We start from the raw sequence: 17467 nt of genomic DNA, 5'->3' as shown, positions 1-17467 counted from the left end.
ACCAATCATCAGTTCTTGATTCAATCTTCCCCACGTTTAATGTTATTCCTCCAGTGGATTAAACTGCCACTAGACAGCATTCATTTTAAAGACCATAAGACATTGGAGCAGAAATGGGCCATTCAGCCCATCGAGTCTTCCCCATCATTTAATCACCAGCTGACCCATTTTCCCACTCAGTCCCACCTTCTCCCCATAACGTTTGATGCCCTGGCTAATCAAGAACCTATTGATCTCTGCCTTATATACACCCAATGCCCTGGCCTCCACAACCACCTGCACGGATTTACCACTGAAGAAATTCCTCTGCATCTGTTCCAAGGGGAGTCGCTTCAATCCTGAAGTTGTGCCCTCTTGCCCCAACTCCTAACATTGGAAACAACCTTTGTATATCTATTGTGTCCATGCCTTTCACTGCATAAACTCCTTTAGCATTATTTCTCGACAATTATAACTGGGATGAGATCGGTGTTCATATCCTCTGATAATAATTAGAAAACAGAAAATCATATAAGATAAAAAAAAACTCCATCATCTGCCCAAAGTGACAAACCAGTAAACATTTACATTCAATCATTTACAGGAAGTCAGATGATTTATTAAAATGGTTAAAAAGAGATGAAATAATCAGCGTTGTAAATCTTGTAAACAAATCACCAGCCAACGATTGAGAAGGGGTGTGTCTGTGCAGCAACTGTCAAAAGGGCTAGGAATTTTAATTTTTGTTTTTGTTTTCAGTTTGCATGAATAGTATATTCTGCTGTCTGCAAGAGTTCAAAATATGCCACTGCAAGATTTCTCTCCCGATTAGTTCTTCGGCACATTTTGAATCCACAGATGATCGATTTCTTTGTCTGATGACACACTGGTGAGTTCTTCAACTCCAGCTTCTGAATTCGTAACCGAAAAGATCTTAGTTGTTAATGGTTGAATCAATTTTGCATCAGGGTATAATTATGTTCACTACTCTTTTACTTTGCACTGGCATTGGCTGCCTGTTGTTTTCTATACCTATATTTTTGGGTCAAATCTCAAACCCTAACTGCAATAGGGGATGGTGAAAGTGACCCGCTCCAGAAATCCACTGTTCCTGCATGGCTGGAAGATGGAGAGTAAATTGGATTGTCACCTGATGTTTCTGTCCTTAGGGTGAAAAGCTTATTTCTCTGTTTGGCCTGATTCCCTGACTTCCTGACTGAAATTGAAAGCGGAAAAAGCTATAAATCCTTAACCTATGCCCTGAAGTGTTGAAAGTTGTTTCTGCAATTCAAGTTTATGTAAGGATCCAAAGACCCTGCGGAACCAAAAAGAAATGCCAAACTGAGAAAAGTTAACATTGCAGATCCTCTATAATTTACAAATTGCATTCTTGTTTATTTTTTTTTACAATAATTCAATAAATGGAAAGTGAATACTGTGCTATTTTATATTGACCAATGTTGAAACCTTTTTAAAATTTCCCTCCTCATCTTTCTATTGGCTGTCTGTCACAATGTGTGCATAAAATAGATACTCTTCGCTTCAAGGAACATTGCCCTTGAGGGTCATGTTTTTGTAAAGCATTTTGCTTTTGATTTGTTTTGTGGTGGTGACTGCAAGTTTTATTAGTTTAATAGCAACTAATACAATTTAAAGAAAACGTCTGAAAATGCCATTGTGAGGATTTGTGTGGACCAGCATGAACTTTCTCTGACACCGCATTAGTCCATGCTGACTGATATTTTCCTATGTGTTCTAGAAGTTAGACCCACTTTCAGAGCTCCTTGATACATTAATGGTGCTGAGAAATTAGAATTTTTTTCTTACAGTGAGAACGCAGTAACTGATTTTTGTCCTTTTCATAGATTGTGGGCTCATCACTTTTTCTCAATTTAACCTCTCACTATAGATTTTTGTCTGGCTAATGCACCTGCAAATAACTGTTAATGAACCTGCTCAACCAGCAGGTTGAATTTCCACAACCAGCCCAAATAATAATTTTTACTCTCCTTTTCTGGCAATACTTGGGGCCATTTTAACTTCTGGTGGTTGAAGATTTCCCATTATACTCTATTTGCATTGAAGTTAAAATGGTGAGGGTTCTTTTGGCGTGCGTGTCAACCATCTGGTCCATGTTGTTCATAAGATGTAGAGCAGAATTAGACCACTCACCCATTGAGTGGTCTCTATTGTTCAGTCATGACTGCTTTTAAATTCTCAACCCCATTCCCTTGTTTTCTCCCTGCAACCTTTGGCACCTTTCACTTGAAAAGTTGGATATTCAGGCACAAATTTCGAAGACTACTGACTAGACAGTTAAACCTCATGGCCAGAATGATCAGAATTTGGCTATGTGTGCATTCATTGATCAAAACCATCATGATTTGTTCAAGGTAAATTGCATCCAACCAACTTTAATTTTTTTTTTGGTGAAGTTACAGAGAATCTCAATGAGGGAAATGTTTCAGATCAATGAATGACCCTTCACAGGAAGTGATAAAGGCACATTTCTCTCTCCACCAATACTGCTTGATTTGATGAGTATTTCTGCCAATTAATCAGAATTTTCAGGATCTGCAACTGGTTGCTTCAAGAGGTTGTGGATGGATTGGTGGAAAGGATGGATTTGCGATAGAGGATAGTGCTGAGAAATATAAAGTGATCGATTTTGGAAGTAAGGTTGAGAAGAAACAAAAACTAGAGGCCACAAGTTAAAGAGCTGCAAGCACAGAGACATGTGAGGGTATATGTGCAGTGATCATTAAAAAAAGTGAGGCAAGTTGAAAAAGTGATCTTGATCTTAATTATCAGAGGCAGACAGTACAAAAGCTAAAAAACTATGGTAATAACTGGTATATGGGTAAGGTTCTGGACAAAGATTTGAAGGCTGCAGAATGGGTGCAGAAAGATTTACCCAAATGATGCCAGGGGTGAGGGACTCCAGTTACATGGAGAGACTGGTGAATTTGGCATTGGTCCCCTTGGCAGTGGTATTTAAAACCATGGGTGGTATAGGTAGAGTGACAATTGGATAGAAGACTGAAAATGACGTAAATTAGCAAATGGATCAAAGAACTAACAAAGTGAATATTCTTTTCTACCGCAAGTACATGGAGGTTACATCTTTCATCTTAACCACTTAGCCACATTTACCAAGCAGGTGGTGTACCAGTTTCATAGACGGAAACGACAAGTGTAACTACGGTCGACCTGCTGTGAGGGTGCGAATGGATAGCTGTCGGATTTGGTTGACTTACTGCTGACTAACTGAAGGGATCATCCACCTTGACTGCTTGATTGCGGAGAAGCAGACATTGCAGCTGTTATTATGAGTGAGTGTTTCATTCCAGACCACTCACCTCAGGATCGTCACTAGAGTTTATGTCGGGCTTTTCATGTACTTCAGAGGCAGAGCAGCTGGTCTTTAGGTGGACTGCAGTCTTATGAAAACATCATAATACATATATATATATTTTTTTCTTTTTAATCTTTATATTCTGGATCCCAGTGTCAAACCAGATATGTCTTTTCTCTCATAACAATGGACAACGAAGAATTTGCTTCCTGAACACTTTTGGGTATAATTTATGGATTTTGGGCTGTTGATCACAAAAAACACATTAACATTTTCATGTCATGTGCCGTTTTTTAGATATAACCTATTTTCATGATTTCCTGTCATATTTTAAATTGACTTCAAGCATACTAAACCATGGCGCAATGTTTCATTGAAAATTAATTCAATTTTTAACACTTGGACTTCTTCCCTTCTGATCTTGGTGCAGTCAATGATGAACATGGTGAAGGGTTTCGCGAGGATATTGTGACCATGTATCAGGGCAGCTGGCATCCATCAATGTTGGCCGAGCATTGCTGGACTATGACACGAGAGGCATCAGATGGTGAATAGAGACAAAAGTCAGCGCAAAACATTTTTTAGGTCAGTTGAACTGTGCCAGCATCATTATGCGATTAAACATGCTAAATTCAATAAAAGTTCATTTAATGTTTCTCCAACCTCCTAAATGATACTGCAAATCTGAAATTATCTTTGTGTTCAGCTTGAAGTTGGCTATCATAATCCCCAGTTGTTTTGCAGGAAGCAATCCTTTTTGGAAAAACATTGTTGTCCAGTGTAATCAAAATTTTAAAAAATGCTGGAAATGCTTAGCAACTGCAAAAAGAAAAAGAGTTAAGGTTTTGAGTCTAAGACTCTCTACTGGAATGATTTTTTATCTTCTATTTTTTTAATTCCTATCAATCTTCTTTGAGCCTGTAGGTTAATACTCCAAAGCTTTGCAATGATAATGTGAAATTGGAAGGTATGACCTTGGCTAAATTCTGAGAACAGAATATAATTTGTCCCTTGGGAATAAAACTCTGCTCCAGGCATTTTTGAGTCAATGGATGTAGGGGATGAGGAGAGTCCTGAGCTTAACTTTTAATATTCCTCCACACAATCGCATACATTGACACTTCGGGCCTTTTAGCAATTCTGCCGCAGATAGCAGGCAATAAAAATTGTTCCAGTTCTGTTTCCAGAAGGTGACCATGAACATGGCAAAACAGCTGGTGTACAAGGTCTTGCTTTCAAAGTGGAGAAAACCCATCAACCACTATTACCAAGTTACACCTCTTCACACACCACAGGTAGAATGCACTGACTGAGGTGTGATTAATCATTTGACAAAAAGACCCATGGCCCATTCATTTACTGCATTTGGTCTGGAATATTTATTTTACAGCTGCTGGTATCACTTTTTATAAGCACGCCTCGAACTAAATCGTACTTCTAACGCTCAACTTTTGTTTTTCACTTCAGCCTATGTCGTGTGTTAAAAATGGAGACAGAATGCTTATCATATTACCGCACGATTATACTCAACCATACTCCACGTAGGGGATTTCTGCAGGATGTGCCTTGCTGTAAAATACTGTTACAACTGATTTCTGATAAATGTTTCACTTACCCAGAAAATGTGTTGTAAACTCAGCAGATGTTAATGTGGTTCTGAATGCCTGTTACCCATGGATAAACATTGCCAGTTAGTAATTCTTTGTGCAACAGTTCACATTACCATTTATGTAGAGCACAGACAAAAAAAAGTAAAGACTAAATAATGGAGCTTCAGTGAAAGGCTGTCAACCTGAATCGTTAACTATGGAGATTTTTCCGCCGTGTTTTTTGATTGTTGACCAGTGGAATTGTTTTAGAGTATTGAGATTAGCATCTCAAAGTGAAGGATAATACATCTGCAGCAAAGCAAGGTATCAACATTAAACAGGAATTGAAAGCTGTGATAATGAGATTTGGCCAAGTTAAGGAATCAATAAGAGATGAAGAAGAGGAAAGAAATAACGAGATTTAATTAGCAAGAAATACAAGAGTTTCTACAAGTTTATGTAAAAGGTTAAAGGTAAAAGCAATAGTAAAAGGTTAGAAAACAATTGCAAAGGGACAAGGTGAAGGAATGGGACAAGAGGCAGGCACATTCCCTGTTCTTGCTGGTCTGCTTCCTACAACGTTGAAAAATAGGTGCAGTGACCATATTATTTGTGATCTTCTAAATTTTCTTAGATCCAAGAAGAGTTCCAATAGATTGGAAAATGAGAAATGTAAGGCTCCTATTTTAAAAAGGAGGGAAAGAGAGCACAAGAAACATTAGGCTAGCTAGTCAGACATCAGTTATCGGAATAGGAAGCTTAGGAAATAAAAATACAATGAAGCAAAGTCAACATGGTTTTATTGAAAGGAAATAGCTTTCGACAAATGTTATTAGAAGAAACAACAACCATGTTTGATAAAAGGGGAATCAGTAAATGTTGTGGAAAGAACCACAAGGAAGTTCACTGCACAAGGTAAGAGCTCATGGTGAGAAGTAATAGAGATTGTAGAGCCGCTGTCTCATGCACCGGCCATGCAGGTTCAATCCTGCTGTCTGCCACCATTTGCGTGGACCCTACATGTTTTCCTGTGACTGTGTGGGTTTTGTCTGGGAGCTCTGGTCTCCTTCCTCATCTTAATGATGTGTTGGTTGGGACTGTAAGTAGGAAGGTAGTATCTGTGGGGAGTTGATGAGAATATGGGAAGAATCAAAAAGGATTGATGAAGTACAAGCAAAGTGCTTGATGGTCAATATTGACTTGATGGGACGAAGGGGACTCCATGGGACCTACCTGAGCAGTTTCTTTTTCTTCCCGATTTCATGAACTCGAATCTTTCAGGCAGCTTGGCATTAAGTAACACTGAAGTAGACCCCACAGGCATTGTGAAGGATTACTTCTACATATGCCCTGTGGCAAGAGTCACACTAATGACGTCCAGGCATATGATGTCCAAACATGTGCAGCACTAACCGATGTTATTGGATATCACTGTGCATTTCCGATGTCTGTGTGAGTTAGTTCATTAGACACAGAGGATTTTCCAGAAGATCATGGACGATGCAAATCACTGAAAAAATTTGATGCTGCTTTGTTTTATTTATCATTGAAATTATAACCAACAAAACCCATCACTGGACAATACTATTTCTTGGCAAAAGTCTTTGAGCAAAAATGAGTATTATTTACAGTATACATTATGTACAGAAGCCTCGAACTTGAATATCGAAGCTGGAGAGAATTCTAGAAAAGGCTGTTAAACCGATCAATCCAGACTTTGACTGGGGATTCGTTTAATTTGTTTCCCTCTTTTACTATTTCCTATGAATGCATAGCGCTGAGTGGTCACCCAAAGTGGTCAATTGCATTAATTAAAGTAAGTTGTGGAGAAACCTTAGCGTGAAAGAAATTTAGTTCATGGTTTGCTCTTAATCTTGTATAAGCTGCACCATTTATGACATACTGTTTCATTGTTACAGAGGGATCTAGCCAGGAAGGAACCATGAATACAACAGAATCACTATTGTGGAATGTGACTAAGGAGCCCTTAAATATGATGTAAGTTTGCATTACAGTTTTGCTGTCCAGCGCCTAGTCATTAGAACACTTATTAGCATTTTATCACCGCCACTGACCACATTGCTGGTAGCTTCTCTCTGAATAAAAGTGAAATAATATGTGCACATTCCTGAACACTCATTTGCTTTATTTACGACTCCCTCACTGAGGGATAAATTATAGAAAGCATCTTCCTTATTGTACAGAACTGCTTCTAAAACCAAATACCTCTGAAAATGCTTAAGTGTTGCATCAAGCTGCCAGTTACTTGTAGGAACATAGGAACATAGGAAGTAGGAACAGGAGTCGGCCAAAAATGGCCCATCGAGCCTGCTCCACCATTCAATACGATCATGGCTGATCTAATTTATGACCTAACTCCACCTACCTGCCTTCTCCCCATATCCCCTAATTCCTCTATCATGTAAAAATTTATCTAACCGAATTTTAAATATGTCTAATGAAGCAGCCTTAACCACTTCCCTGGATAGAGAATTCCAAACATTCACTACTCTCTGGGAAAAACTATTTTTCCTCATCTCTGTCCTAAATCTACTCCCCCGAATCTTGAGACTGTGTCCTCTCGTTTTAGTTTCCCCGGCCAGCTCAAAAAAATCTTCCAACATCTATCCTATACATACCCTTCATAATCCTATATGTTTCTATAAGATTTTCTCTCATTCTTCTGAACTCGAGCGAATACAATCCTAGATGATTTAATCTTTCATCATAAGTCAACCCCTTCATCCCAGGAATCAACCTAGTAAACCTCCTCTGGACCGTCTCCAAAGCCAGTATCTCCTTCCTCAAATATGGAGACCAGAACTGGACACAGTACTCCAGGTGCAGTCTCACCAGTACCTTATACAGTTGCAACATTACCTCCCTACTCCTGAATTCAATTCCTCTAGCGATGAAGGCCAACATTCCATTTGCCTTCTTAATAACCTGCTGCACCTGCAACCTAACTTTTTGCGATTCATGCACAAGCCCTCCCAAGTCCCTCTGCACAAAAGCATGCTGTAGTTTTTCACCTTTTTAATAATATTTAATAATATAATAATACTTGTATGCTCTGTGAGCGGCCAGTGAGTTAGTTGCATTTTCACCTCTATGAAATGTGATGCAGAATTAAGCAACCCATCTTGCAGCGATCTGTCAACTAACAGTGACTTCTGCTTGAATGGAGTCAAATGTTATTGGCAATATTGGTAGGAAAATACATCAACATTTTGATTCCGAATCTAACACCTATAAAAGGCATTCTTCAAAGATCTCTTGACTGTGAATGGAATGTGTGAAAATATTGTTCCATCAGTGGCAATCTCTTTCATTATGTTGGGTGCTGTCGGTTGCCCCAATAATGACACAGACAGATGACTGAGGGGAGCGATAGGATTTATTGAGACTGCTGGCCCGGGTCCAGGCTAGGAAAATGAGCGGGAAGTAGAGGGGACTCGACCTTTATGGCCCAGGTCACATGGATAGGATCAAGGGAGGAGTTAAGGCAGGGAGACACCCGGAAGGCAGGCCAACCAGTGCATACAGCCATATCACTACATTCACCCCCCCCTTATTTAAAAAAAGAACCCACAGGTAACAACAAAACCCAGAGGTGAATACAACAGCAATACAGTAACTTTTAACAATTATCAAACAAACTGGCGGACTAGAGGTTGAGTCACACAGGCGGCCTCCTCTGTCTGACGAACTGCCGGGGAACCGACGTGTCAGTACGGCACTCCTCCAGAGAGGGGGCTGACAAGGGGGTATCCGCTACCAGAACTGTGGGGGTTGGGGTGCTGGCAGTGGACTCCTGGAGTACTGGGGGGTCCTCCGCAGCTGCAGGAGAGTTAGGAACCTGGATGTTTGGCTGCAGGGCAGGCGGTTTGGACTCCAGGGCCGTGTTTGGATTTGGCACCATTGGATCTGTGGTGTGGTCAGCAGCCGGCAAGGCAATCTTGGGGTCTCTGGCTCTTGCTAGGTCTCATATGGGCACCGTGTCCTCATGGCGTCTGGGTACCTCACAAATGCGTACTGGGGGTTGGTGTGTCTGAGGTGTACTGCTTCAACCAGTGGATGATCTGTCTTATAACCTCTGATGTGCCTCCGAAGAAGAACAGGACCTGGGGATATCAGCCAGGGAGGCATGGAAGAACCATTCAACGACCTCCTAGGGAAAGCAAAGAGGCGTTTATGCGGGGTGATGTTAGTAGTGGGGCAGAGTAACGACTGGATAGTGTGGAGGGCTTCAGGCAAAATGTCCTGCCAGCAGGACACTAGCAAATCTTTAGACCTAAGGGCCAGGAGCACCGCCTTCCAAATGGTGCCGTTCTCCCTTTCCACCTGGTCATTACCTCCGGGGTTATAGCTGGTGGTCCTGCTGGTGGCTATGCCTCTGGTCAGGAAGTACTGACACAGCCCTCACTCATGAACTAGGACCCCCGGTCACTATGAATGTAGTCGGGGTACCCGAACAGAGTGAAGATACTGCTCAGGGCCTTGATGACCGTGGCTGAGATCAAATCCGGGCAGGGAATTGCAAAGTGGAACCTGGAAAATTTGTTCATCACCATCAGGAAGTAGGAGTTCCTATTTGTAGTCAGGAGGGGCCCCTTGAAATTGACACTGAGTCCTTCGAAAGGGTGAGTGGCCTTGATGAAGTGTGCCTTTTCTGGTCGGTAGAACTGAGGCTTACACGGCGCAGATTTGGCAGCGTCTAGTCGTGGACCGGACATCCTTGACGGAGTATGGGAGGTTCCTTAACCTGATAAAGGTATAGAACCTCGTAACTCCGGGGTGGCACAGACTGTTGTGCAGGACCTGGAGATGGTCGAGATGCACACTGGCACACGTCCCTCGGCATAGGCATCCGGGAGATCGTTGAGCTTACCTGGCCGGTACAAGATGTCATAGTTGTGGGTGGATAACTCAATCCTCCACCTCAGAATCTTGTCATTTTTGATTTTACCCAGTTGTTTGGCACTGAACATGAAGGCCACAGCCCTTTGGTCAGTCAACAGGGTAAAGCTTTTGCCGGCTAGGTAGTGCCACCAGTGGCGCACTGCCTCAACGATCGCTTGCGCCTCCTTCTCGACGGAGGAGTGCTGGAGTTCGGGACCGTGAAGGGTGCGGGGAAAAAATGCTACCGGCTTGCCTACCTGGTTTAATGTGGTGGCCAGTGCGAAATCGGAGGCATCGCTTTCCACCTGGAAGGGGACAGACTCATCCACGGCATGCATCGTGGTCTTAGTGATGTCTCCTCAAATCTGATCGAAGGCAGCTTGGGCCTCCGCCAATAGTGGAAAAGTGGTTGACTGAATTAGGGGATGGGCCTTATTGGCATAGTTGGGTATCCACTGCTTGTAATATGAGAACATCCCTAGGCACATTTTCAGCGCCTTCAGGGTGTTTGGGACAGGGAGTTCCAGAAGTGTTTGCATGCGGTCAGGGTCAGGAACAATGACACCATGTGCCACGATGCATCCAAGAAGGGCCAGGCGCTCCGTGTTGAACACGCACTTGTCCTTGTTGTACATCAAGTTAAGTAACTTGCCGTATGCAAGAACTTTGCGAGGTTTGCATCGTGGTCCTGCTGATCATGGCCGCAGATGGTGACATTGTTGAGGTAGGGGAACGTTGCCGTCAGCCCATGTTCCTCCACCATCTGGTCCATTACTCTCTGGAAAGCAGAAACACTGTTAGTAACGCCGAAGGGTACCCGCAGGAAATGGACGAGTTTCCCGTCAGCTTCGAATCTGGTATAGATTCGATCGCTCGGATGGAAGGGAAGTTGAGGTCAATAGTCGAAAAAATTCTGTATTTGGTTACCTTATTGACCAAGTTGGCTATACAGGGATGTGGGTACGCATCCAGCTGGGTGAAACGGTTGATGGTTTGACTAAAGTCAATTACCATCTGGGGCTTCCCCGCCCCTCTGACCATGAGAACCTGTGCTCTCCAAGGACTGGTGCTAGGGGCTATAATCTCCTCCGCCAGGAGTCACTGAACCTCAGCCTGGATAAATTGCATATCCTTGAAACTATAGGACCGACTTTTGGTGGCAATGGGTTTGCAATTGAGGGGGTACTCTTAAATTGGTGAAACCGCAGGTTGGTGCTGGGGGCCGAGTGCCGGGACTATTGGACGGTTCTGGGGACCGAGTGTCAATACCGCTGGATGGTGCTGGAGATTGGGTGCTGGGGCCACAGGATGGCAATGGGAGCTGGCTATCCGGTTGGGGATGGTCAACTGAATGCTGTGGGTTGTGAATGGTCAGCGGTGGTTGGGGGCCTCCGAACGCCATCGTCACACTCCTAAACTGACTCTGAAAGTCAAGGCCTAGGAGGATCTGTGCACAGAGGCAGGGCATAATTAATAACAGAAAGTCATTATAACATTCCACCCCCGCACCACCATCAGCGACACTACACAATACCCCCGGATACTTGTCTATTGGTTCCTAGCCACCATTGAAACCATCCCGGTCATGGGTTGGACCAGGAGGGAGAGTCTCTGGACCATGTCAGGGTGTACGAAACTTTCCATACTGCTGCTATCAAAAATACAGTTAGTTTTATGTCCATTCATCTCGATCTGCATCATTGAGTTCGAGATTGGGTGAGGACCGGCTTGAATCAGTGTCACTGAAGCGAATAGTGGTGTTCCTTCATTGTCGTCATCGGTGGGGTGGCCCGCCCAAGATGGTGATCTCCATGTTGACCACGCAGCATCAGATGAAGAGCAAGCTGGAAATGGAGTTGTGGCAGTTGGAAATGACATCACTGGAGCGGTAGGCTCCCATGCAGACACAGGGAGAACATACAAACTCCTTATGGACAGCGTGGGATTCGAACCTCAGTCCTGATCACTGGCGCTGTAAAGGTGTTGCGCTGACCACCACCCCAATTGTCAGCCATTGAGGCTTTCCAAGCATCGGGAAAGAATTCAGTCAAATCTGATCTAGATGTGCCGTGGTCACATTTGCTGGTATGTCAAAACAAGCATTTTCAGATTTGTAACAGTTTCTCAGAAAAGGGTGAATTATATACACAGCTGCATAATGCTATAGCCAGCTGGTGAGATTATTCCCCTGTCAACCAAGCCTGGTGCTCTCACTCCTGTGAGTGATTGAAGTTGATAGCATGCAAACAATCTGAATGAGATTATTTACCAGGAGAAGTTTATGTCATTTGCAGTTGCTGCATTCTTGCCTGACCAAGCCAAACGTCATGGAGTCCAATTCTTGGAATCAAAAATAGGTAGAATCCCTTAATGTTATAATCATTCAGCCCAAATCTTCCTCAGAATTCCACTACCAAACTGTAATCAATTGTGACCCCGTCAACCCCACAACCTCACTATATGTTTTGTGAACCCGATACTTCAACCACAAGTTGAATCCACCTTTTGTTTTGATGTTCTGAGTCCATCCACCTCTCCACCAGCTGCTGGTTTTAACCTCCCTGCAAAGGTTCATGGTACATTAACAAAACATTGCTGATACCTGTAATAATTCATTACCTATTAAAGATATTTAGCTAAAGTAAAGGAATGAGCTGAAACTGACAGAACAAGAGGCCAGAGTTTCAGACCTCATCATCATTTGTCTTAATTTTCAGTGGTAACTGCCTCAAAAACTGATTGGAAACAGCTTTTTCTGATGTCCTATGTTATCTAAGGTGTAATGATAGGATTCCATTTTGAGTTTACCCTAGTGTCATGTGACCTGACACACTAATGGCATCATGAAGAAGGCACATCACTTCCTCTACTTCCTCAGGAGTTTGCGGAGGATTGGTATGACACCAGAAACTCCGGCAAATTTCTACAGATGGGTGGTGGAAAATGTGATGACCGGCTGCACCAATACCCCTGAGCATAAAGCCTTGCAAAAGGTAGTGGACACAGCCCAGGACATCACAGGCAAAACCTCCCTGCCATTGAGAGCATCTACAGGGGATGCTGCAGTAGCAATCATCAAGGATCCAGATCAACCAGTGCATGCCCTGTTCTCACTGCTGCCATTAGGAAAGGTGCCACAAGACTCACACCCCCAGGAACAGCTGCTACCCCTCCACCATCAGAATCATTAAACAGCTCAATCAGGAACTCGTTTGAGGATTCTTTTGCACTTTATTGATTTTTTTTCCTTCATATTGCATGGTCAGTTTATTTACATTTCTTGATTTGTTTACAGGTGTACGTTGAGTACAATTGTTTTTTGCATGACCAATAAGTGATCATTCTTCCTTGCCCGCAGGAAAAAGAATCTCAGTTTCCTATATGATGCCATGTATGATAATAACATTGATAATAACTGATAATATCTGATAATAACATTGAAATCTGTTTTTATTGTGCTGCAGAGAGACAACCATGAACTCCAGTGAAAATTACAGCTGGGTGGCGAGAACAGTTCCTGATGCATGTGACCCCTGGCACCCAGTTCAGAACTTCATTCTCCCACTTGTCTATTTGGTGGTCCTGTTTGTCGGACTCTTGGGCAACTGCGTTGCTCTTCTGATATTCCTTCAGAATGACAGGAAGGTTAAAAAAGCAATCCGAGTGTACCTGATTAATCTCACGCTGGCTGACATCATGTTTAATGCCACTCTTCCATTCTGGGTGGTTTATTACTTTAAAGGTAGAGACTGGATCTTCTCTGAAGCCATGTGCCGGATGGCAGGAGTGTTCTATTATGTGGCGACATACAGTGCCATCACCTTTATGATTCTCATTAGCATTAATAGGTACTGCACAGTACGAATGACAAAGCTGCCGCTTCCTTTAAATGAACCGACTGGATCTCTGTACACCTGTGGATTTGTTTGGATGTTTTGGTTAGCATGTGGCATCCCTGCATTGTTGGAGCAGCAAACAACCAGATGGGGGCTTAATGCCATAAGATGCTTTGAAGAATATTCTAGAAGCACCATTTTTGTGTACATGTCTTTCATTTTCTTCCTCGTCTCCTTCTTGTTTGTTCTGCTGAGCTACATTTCAATTATGAGAGCTCTCACATCCCAGGGGAATGCTCTGCAGGGTATGCACCGAAGATTGGCCAGATCAATGGTGCTGGGAATGGTCATTGTGTTTTTGCTCTGTGTTTTACCCTACCATGTTTCCCTAATCCCCTGGGAGATGAACAGGGCTAACTCCAAAGACATGCCGGGTTGTACCCAAATCAGTGGCGTAGACATTGTGCACAAATTGAATTTAGCTTTGCTGAGCATGAACAGCTGTGTTGATCCAATCATCTACTGCTTCTCTGTGAAGAGATTTCGCAGAGAGTTGAACAAGGTATTCAGAAAACTGGTGCGCCGTTTGCCATTTCAGCCGCACACGGTCGAGGCTTCAGAAACTCACATCAGGTCAAATTCACTCACTACCTCGTAATGCTCAGGCTGAGAAGATTTGGCTCCACATCTTAACTTGTCAGCAGGCACCTCATTTCAGTGTGCTGCATCTTTTTGGCTGAGATAGAGTGGTTGAGGTCTTCCATGGGTGAAATGACTGCTCTATTGTTGTAAAGCACCCTCCTACCGGTTGCATCCAGCACCAAATAAAACTTGATGACTCAAGGAATGACTGTGACAATTTCTGTTATTTTAATGTCAGCAGGATGAATTTTCATCTTTTATTTTTAATGCATGAAAAATGCAACTGGGATATTTTCAATATCTATGCCAGAGCATCAAAGACTAAAATTGAACTATGTCTGCCACATTAATGGTTTCAATGGAGAATTGCCACCGTGAATATGTCTGAGGGATACTTTTGTGAGGGAGATTTACTGGAACTCTTTACCACTTTTAATGTAACAGGAGAAATACAAGTCGGCAAAAACTGCCTATACTTATGTCCAATGTGGAAGATCTTGACAGAAATACTCCATCTCTGAGAACATGCAAAGGAAATTGCAATTAGATACATGACCCTGGTATTTTTTCTCCCCTGCAAACAATCCAGGTTACATTGATTTCTAATTTGTGAGCTCAATTTTGTAACCTCTTTGTACATGAAGCACTTGGAAATGTATTTTGTAATTTTTTTATAATGCTGAATTTTTTTGTTTTTGTTCAAATGCATTTAAATCCTGACCTTGACTTTGCTTGGTTTTGGAGCTAAAAGTAATTAACACAAGAATCTCGGCTTCTGCAATGACTGATGTTAAATGATAATTCTATGAAGTCTTATTGATTGCGTAGTTAACGCATGCAAATGAAAGCTTACACACTAAGTGTAAAATAAATCTGCTACTATTTATAGAAGAAAACCTCATAGAATAATTTGCTGCATTATATCTGTGCTGGTATTTTCTCCCACATTCACCATCCAGTCCATTCCCACTCTTCTGCTCATTTATCATACGCTGAATATATTTCAACCATCCAGCTAATATGCTTTTTCAAGTGATTGGACACTGCTCCAACAATAGGTTTGTGATAACTGCCTTTCTCTGCATGTAATTATTTTTGCCTTAATTTAAATACATGTTCTATCATTTTTCTGGTCACCCTATCAATACAATGCAATCTTAAGACCTGTTTTGGATCAGTCCTGAAACAGCTCAAATCTGGTGGAAAAAGAGATTTTTTTTTCAATGTCCTTTCATTGCTAATTTTCAACATCATGTCAATAAATCCATGCTCTCTTTTGTTTATTTTATATTTTTCTGAGAAGAATCCAACTGGGGTTATGTGCAAACTTATTTTTGCCGAGTGCAAATTGAGGGGTGCAATGTCATGGCAGGACACTCGACAGATGACTATAACTAAGTTAAGTTACTATTTAGACAAAGGTCTGCACAATCAACCCAGAGATCAGACTTCAAATCCTCCCCATTTGGAAAACAATATTAACAACTTCAAAAAGAAGTAACATTTGGTTCACTAATAGCCATCAGGGAAGAAATCTGCAATCCATCCTTGTTTTGTCCGTTAGGTGACTCCAGATCGTTTGTGCTCGATTCTTAAATGCTATTTGAAATGGTCCAACTATTTCAAAGATTGCAATAGAAACTGGCTTTGCCAGTCATGTCCAGATCTCAAAATTAACTAAATTAAACACAGGCAAGGAAAATAAAGACAAGGAACACTGGAAGTATTGTTTTAGCTCTATAGAGTTGCGACTCCTGATCACAGACAAGTATTAGCAGTAACCATGGAGGTATAGGATCCTGTATTCCAGGTGAAGAGGAAAGATTAGCATAATTGAGGGTTAAATAGTTTTGTTTGGGAGAACAAAATTTCCAAAAATAAATTATTTGGCTCCTATTATTTGCACACAACAATGTAATGTAAAATATCTGAGAAACTTGACCAGAATTAGAAGTGTGGAGGTTGAAAAGATATTGCATCAATTCAATAAAACATCACAGACATACATCAAACTTTTTCAAAATCTATATTTGATCCTTTAAGCTATGTATGTAATACAGAATGTGGGCACCACCCATTTGAGGCTGTGTCTTGACTAATGAAGGGCGTGTACTGGTTGAACGGCAACAGATGGCCAATAATGTTTGTCCTAATAATATGGGAATGACCTTATCTGCTCTTTAAATAGGGAAGTAAAAGAGGGAAATTTCTGCAGGGAGAGGAAGTTTGTGCAGAGAATATTGTTGTCAACTGAAAAATCTGAAGAGAGAAACATTTCAGAATCATAACTTATTGTCAAAATATGTCATGAAATTCGTCGTTTTTGTCCAAGCCCCAAAACTTTCCTATAGTTTGGGACCATAAATGTGATGTAGACAACCTGGATTAATGATGACTGGTCCTTTGTATTATATAATGCAGCAATGAAAACAAAATATTGCACTTAGGAACCGCAATGACGATGTCAATTTTTCTTGTGTAATGACCCCAGTTCTTTGGCATAATGAATTACATTGAAACTTATGTCTTGTGTAATATTATTGCTTTATATAAAGGATCCTTAAAATCTTCATTGGTTGCTTCTTCATTGGTGGGCTATTATATACAGGCCAATGCTCCTTTCTGCGGTGTTGCTGGTTAAGGGTGGTTGATCAGAATCAAAACTAGGAGCTATGATGTAGTCAGGGATAAATCTAATAACAAAAAAATAGAATTGTCTTCAGCCACCTTCTAGTTTAGAAGAGGTGTGCTCCATCACTAGTCGTTACAACACATTTATCTATCCAACATTATGGGAAATAGTCCATGTATGACCTGTCCACAAACAGATAGCTTCCCTCCCCCAAAGGAATTGCTTGCACTAACCATTCGAGACTCTCATATATATATATATATATATATAAGGCAATATTTATTTATTTGTGTAGATTAAATACTTGTCCTGCATATGTATTGTTTTCTGTATCGTCTGTATATGTGTTATACGTCAGGCTGCTGTTGGTTGTAGGTCTCTATGTTTTTCACCAAGAACCAGAAAAAGCTGTTTTGTCAGGTTGGACAATGAGATGACAATGAACTCGATTTGACAAAATACTGGATAAATCTAATCTGATAATTACTGCCCAAATACTAACCACCAACATGCTCATGGATTGCTGGGACCA

The 17467-nt window shown here is 41.6% G+C and overlaps 1 protein-coding gene across 2 annotated transcripts; it reads left to right on the top strand.

Annotated features, from left to right (window-relative positions):
• The first annotated feature begins 718 nt into the window (after window positions 1-718).
• Window positions 719-16857, top strand: LOC138741935 (platelet-activating factor receptor-like). Of its 2 annotated transcripts, XM_069896147.1 has the most exons (4): window positions 719-868; window positions 3765-3919; window positions 6843-6921; window positions 13290-16857. In XM_069896147.1, exons 3-4 carry the CDS (start codon window positions 6866-6868, stop codon window positions 14317-14319), a joined length of 1086 nt encoding a protein of 361 aa, XP_069752248.1. In that variant the 5' UTR covers window positions 719-868; window positions 3765-3919; window positions 6843-6865; the 3' UTR covers window positions 14320-16857. The 2 variants fall into 2 exon arrangements, with proteins under 2 accessions (XP_069752248.1, XP_069752249.1); XM_069896148.1 differs by lacking the exon at window positions 3765-3919.
• The last annotated feature ends 610 nt before the right edge of the window (window positions 16858-17467 follow it).

Source organism: Narcine bancroftii, chromosome 8 (genome assembly GCF_036971445.1).
Source record: "Narcine bancroftii isolate sNarBan1 chromosome 8, sNarBan1.hap1, whole genome shotgun sequence".
NCBI classification, from domain to species: Eukaryota; Metazoa; Chordata; class Chondrichthyes; order Torpediniformes; family Narcinidae; genus Narcine; species Narcine bancroftii.
Note: the sequence above shows the minus strand (reverse complement) of the source record. Positions and strands in the feature narration are given on the sequence as shown.

What these genes read in the sequence shown, in the direction of transcription:
- LOC138741935 (XM_069896148.1), top strand. Translation starts at nt 6,866, where the DNA reads ATGAATACAACAGAATCACTATTGTGGAATGTGACTAAGGAGCCCTTA. An exon ending in AAGGAGCCCTTAAATATGAT is followed by an intron (nt 6,922 to 13,289) that starts GTAAGTTTGCAT and finishes ATTGTGCTGCAG; the next exon opens with AGAGACAACCATGAACTCCA.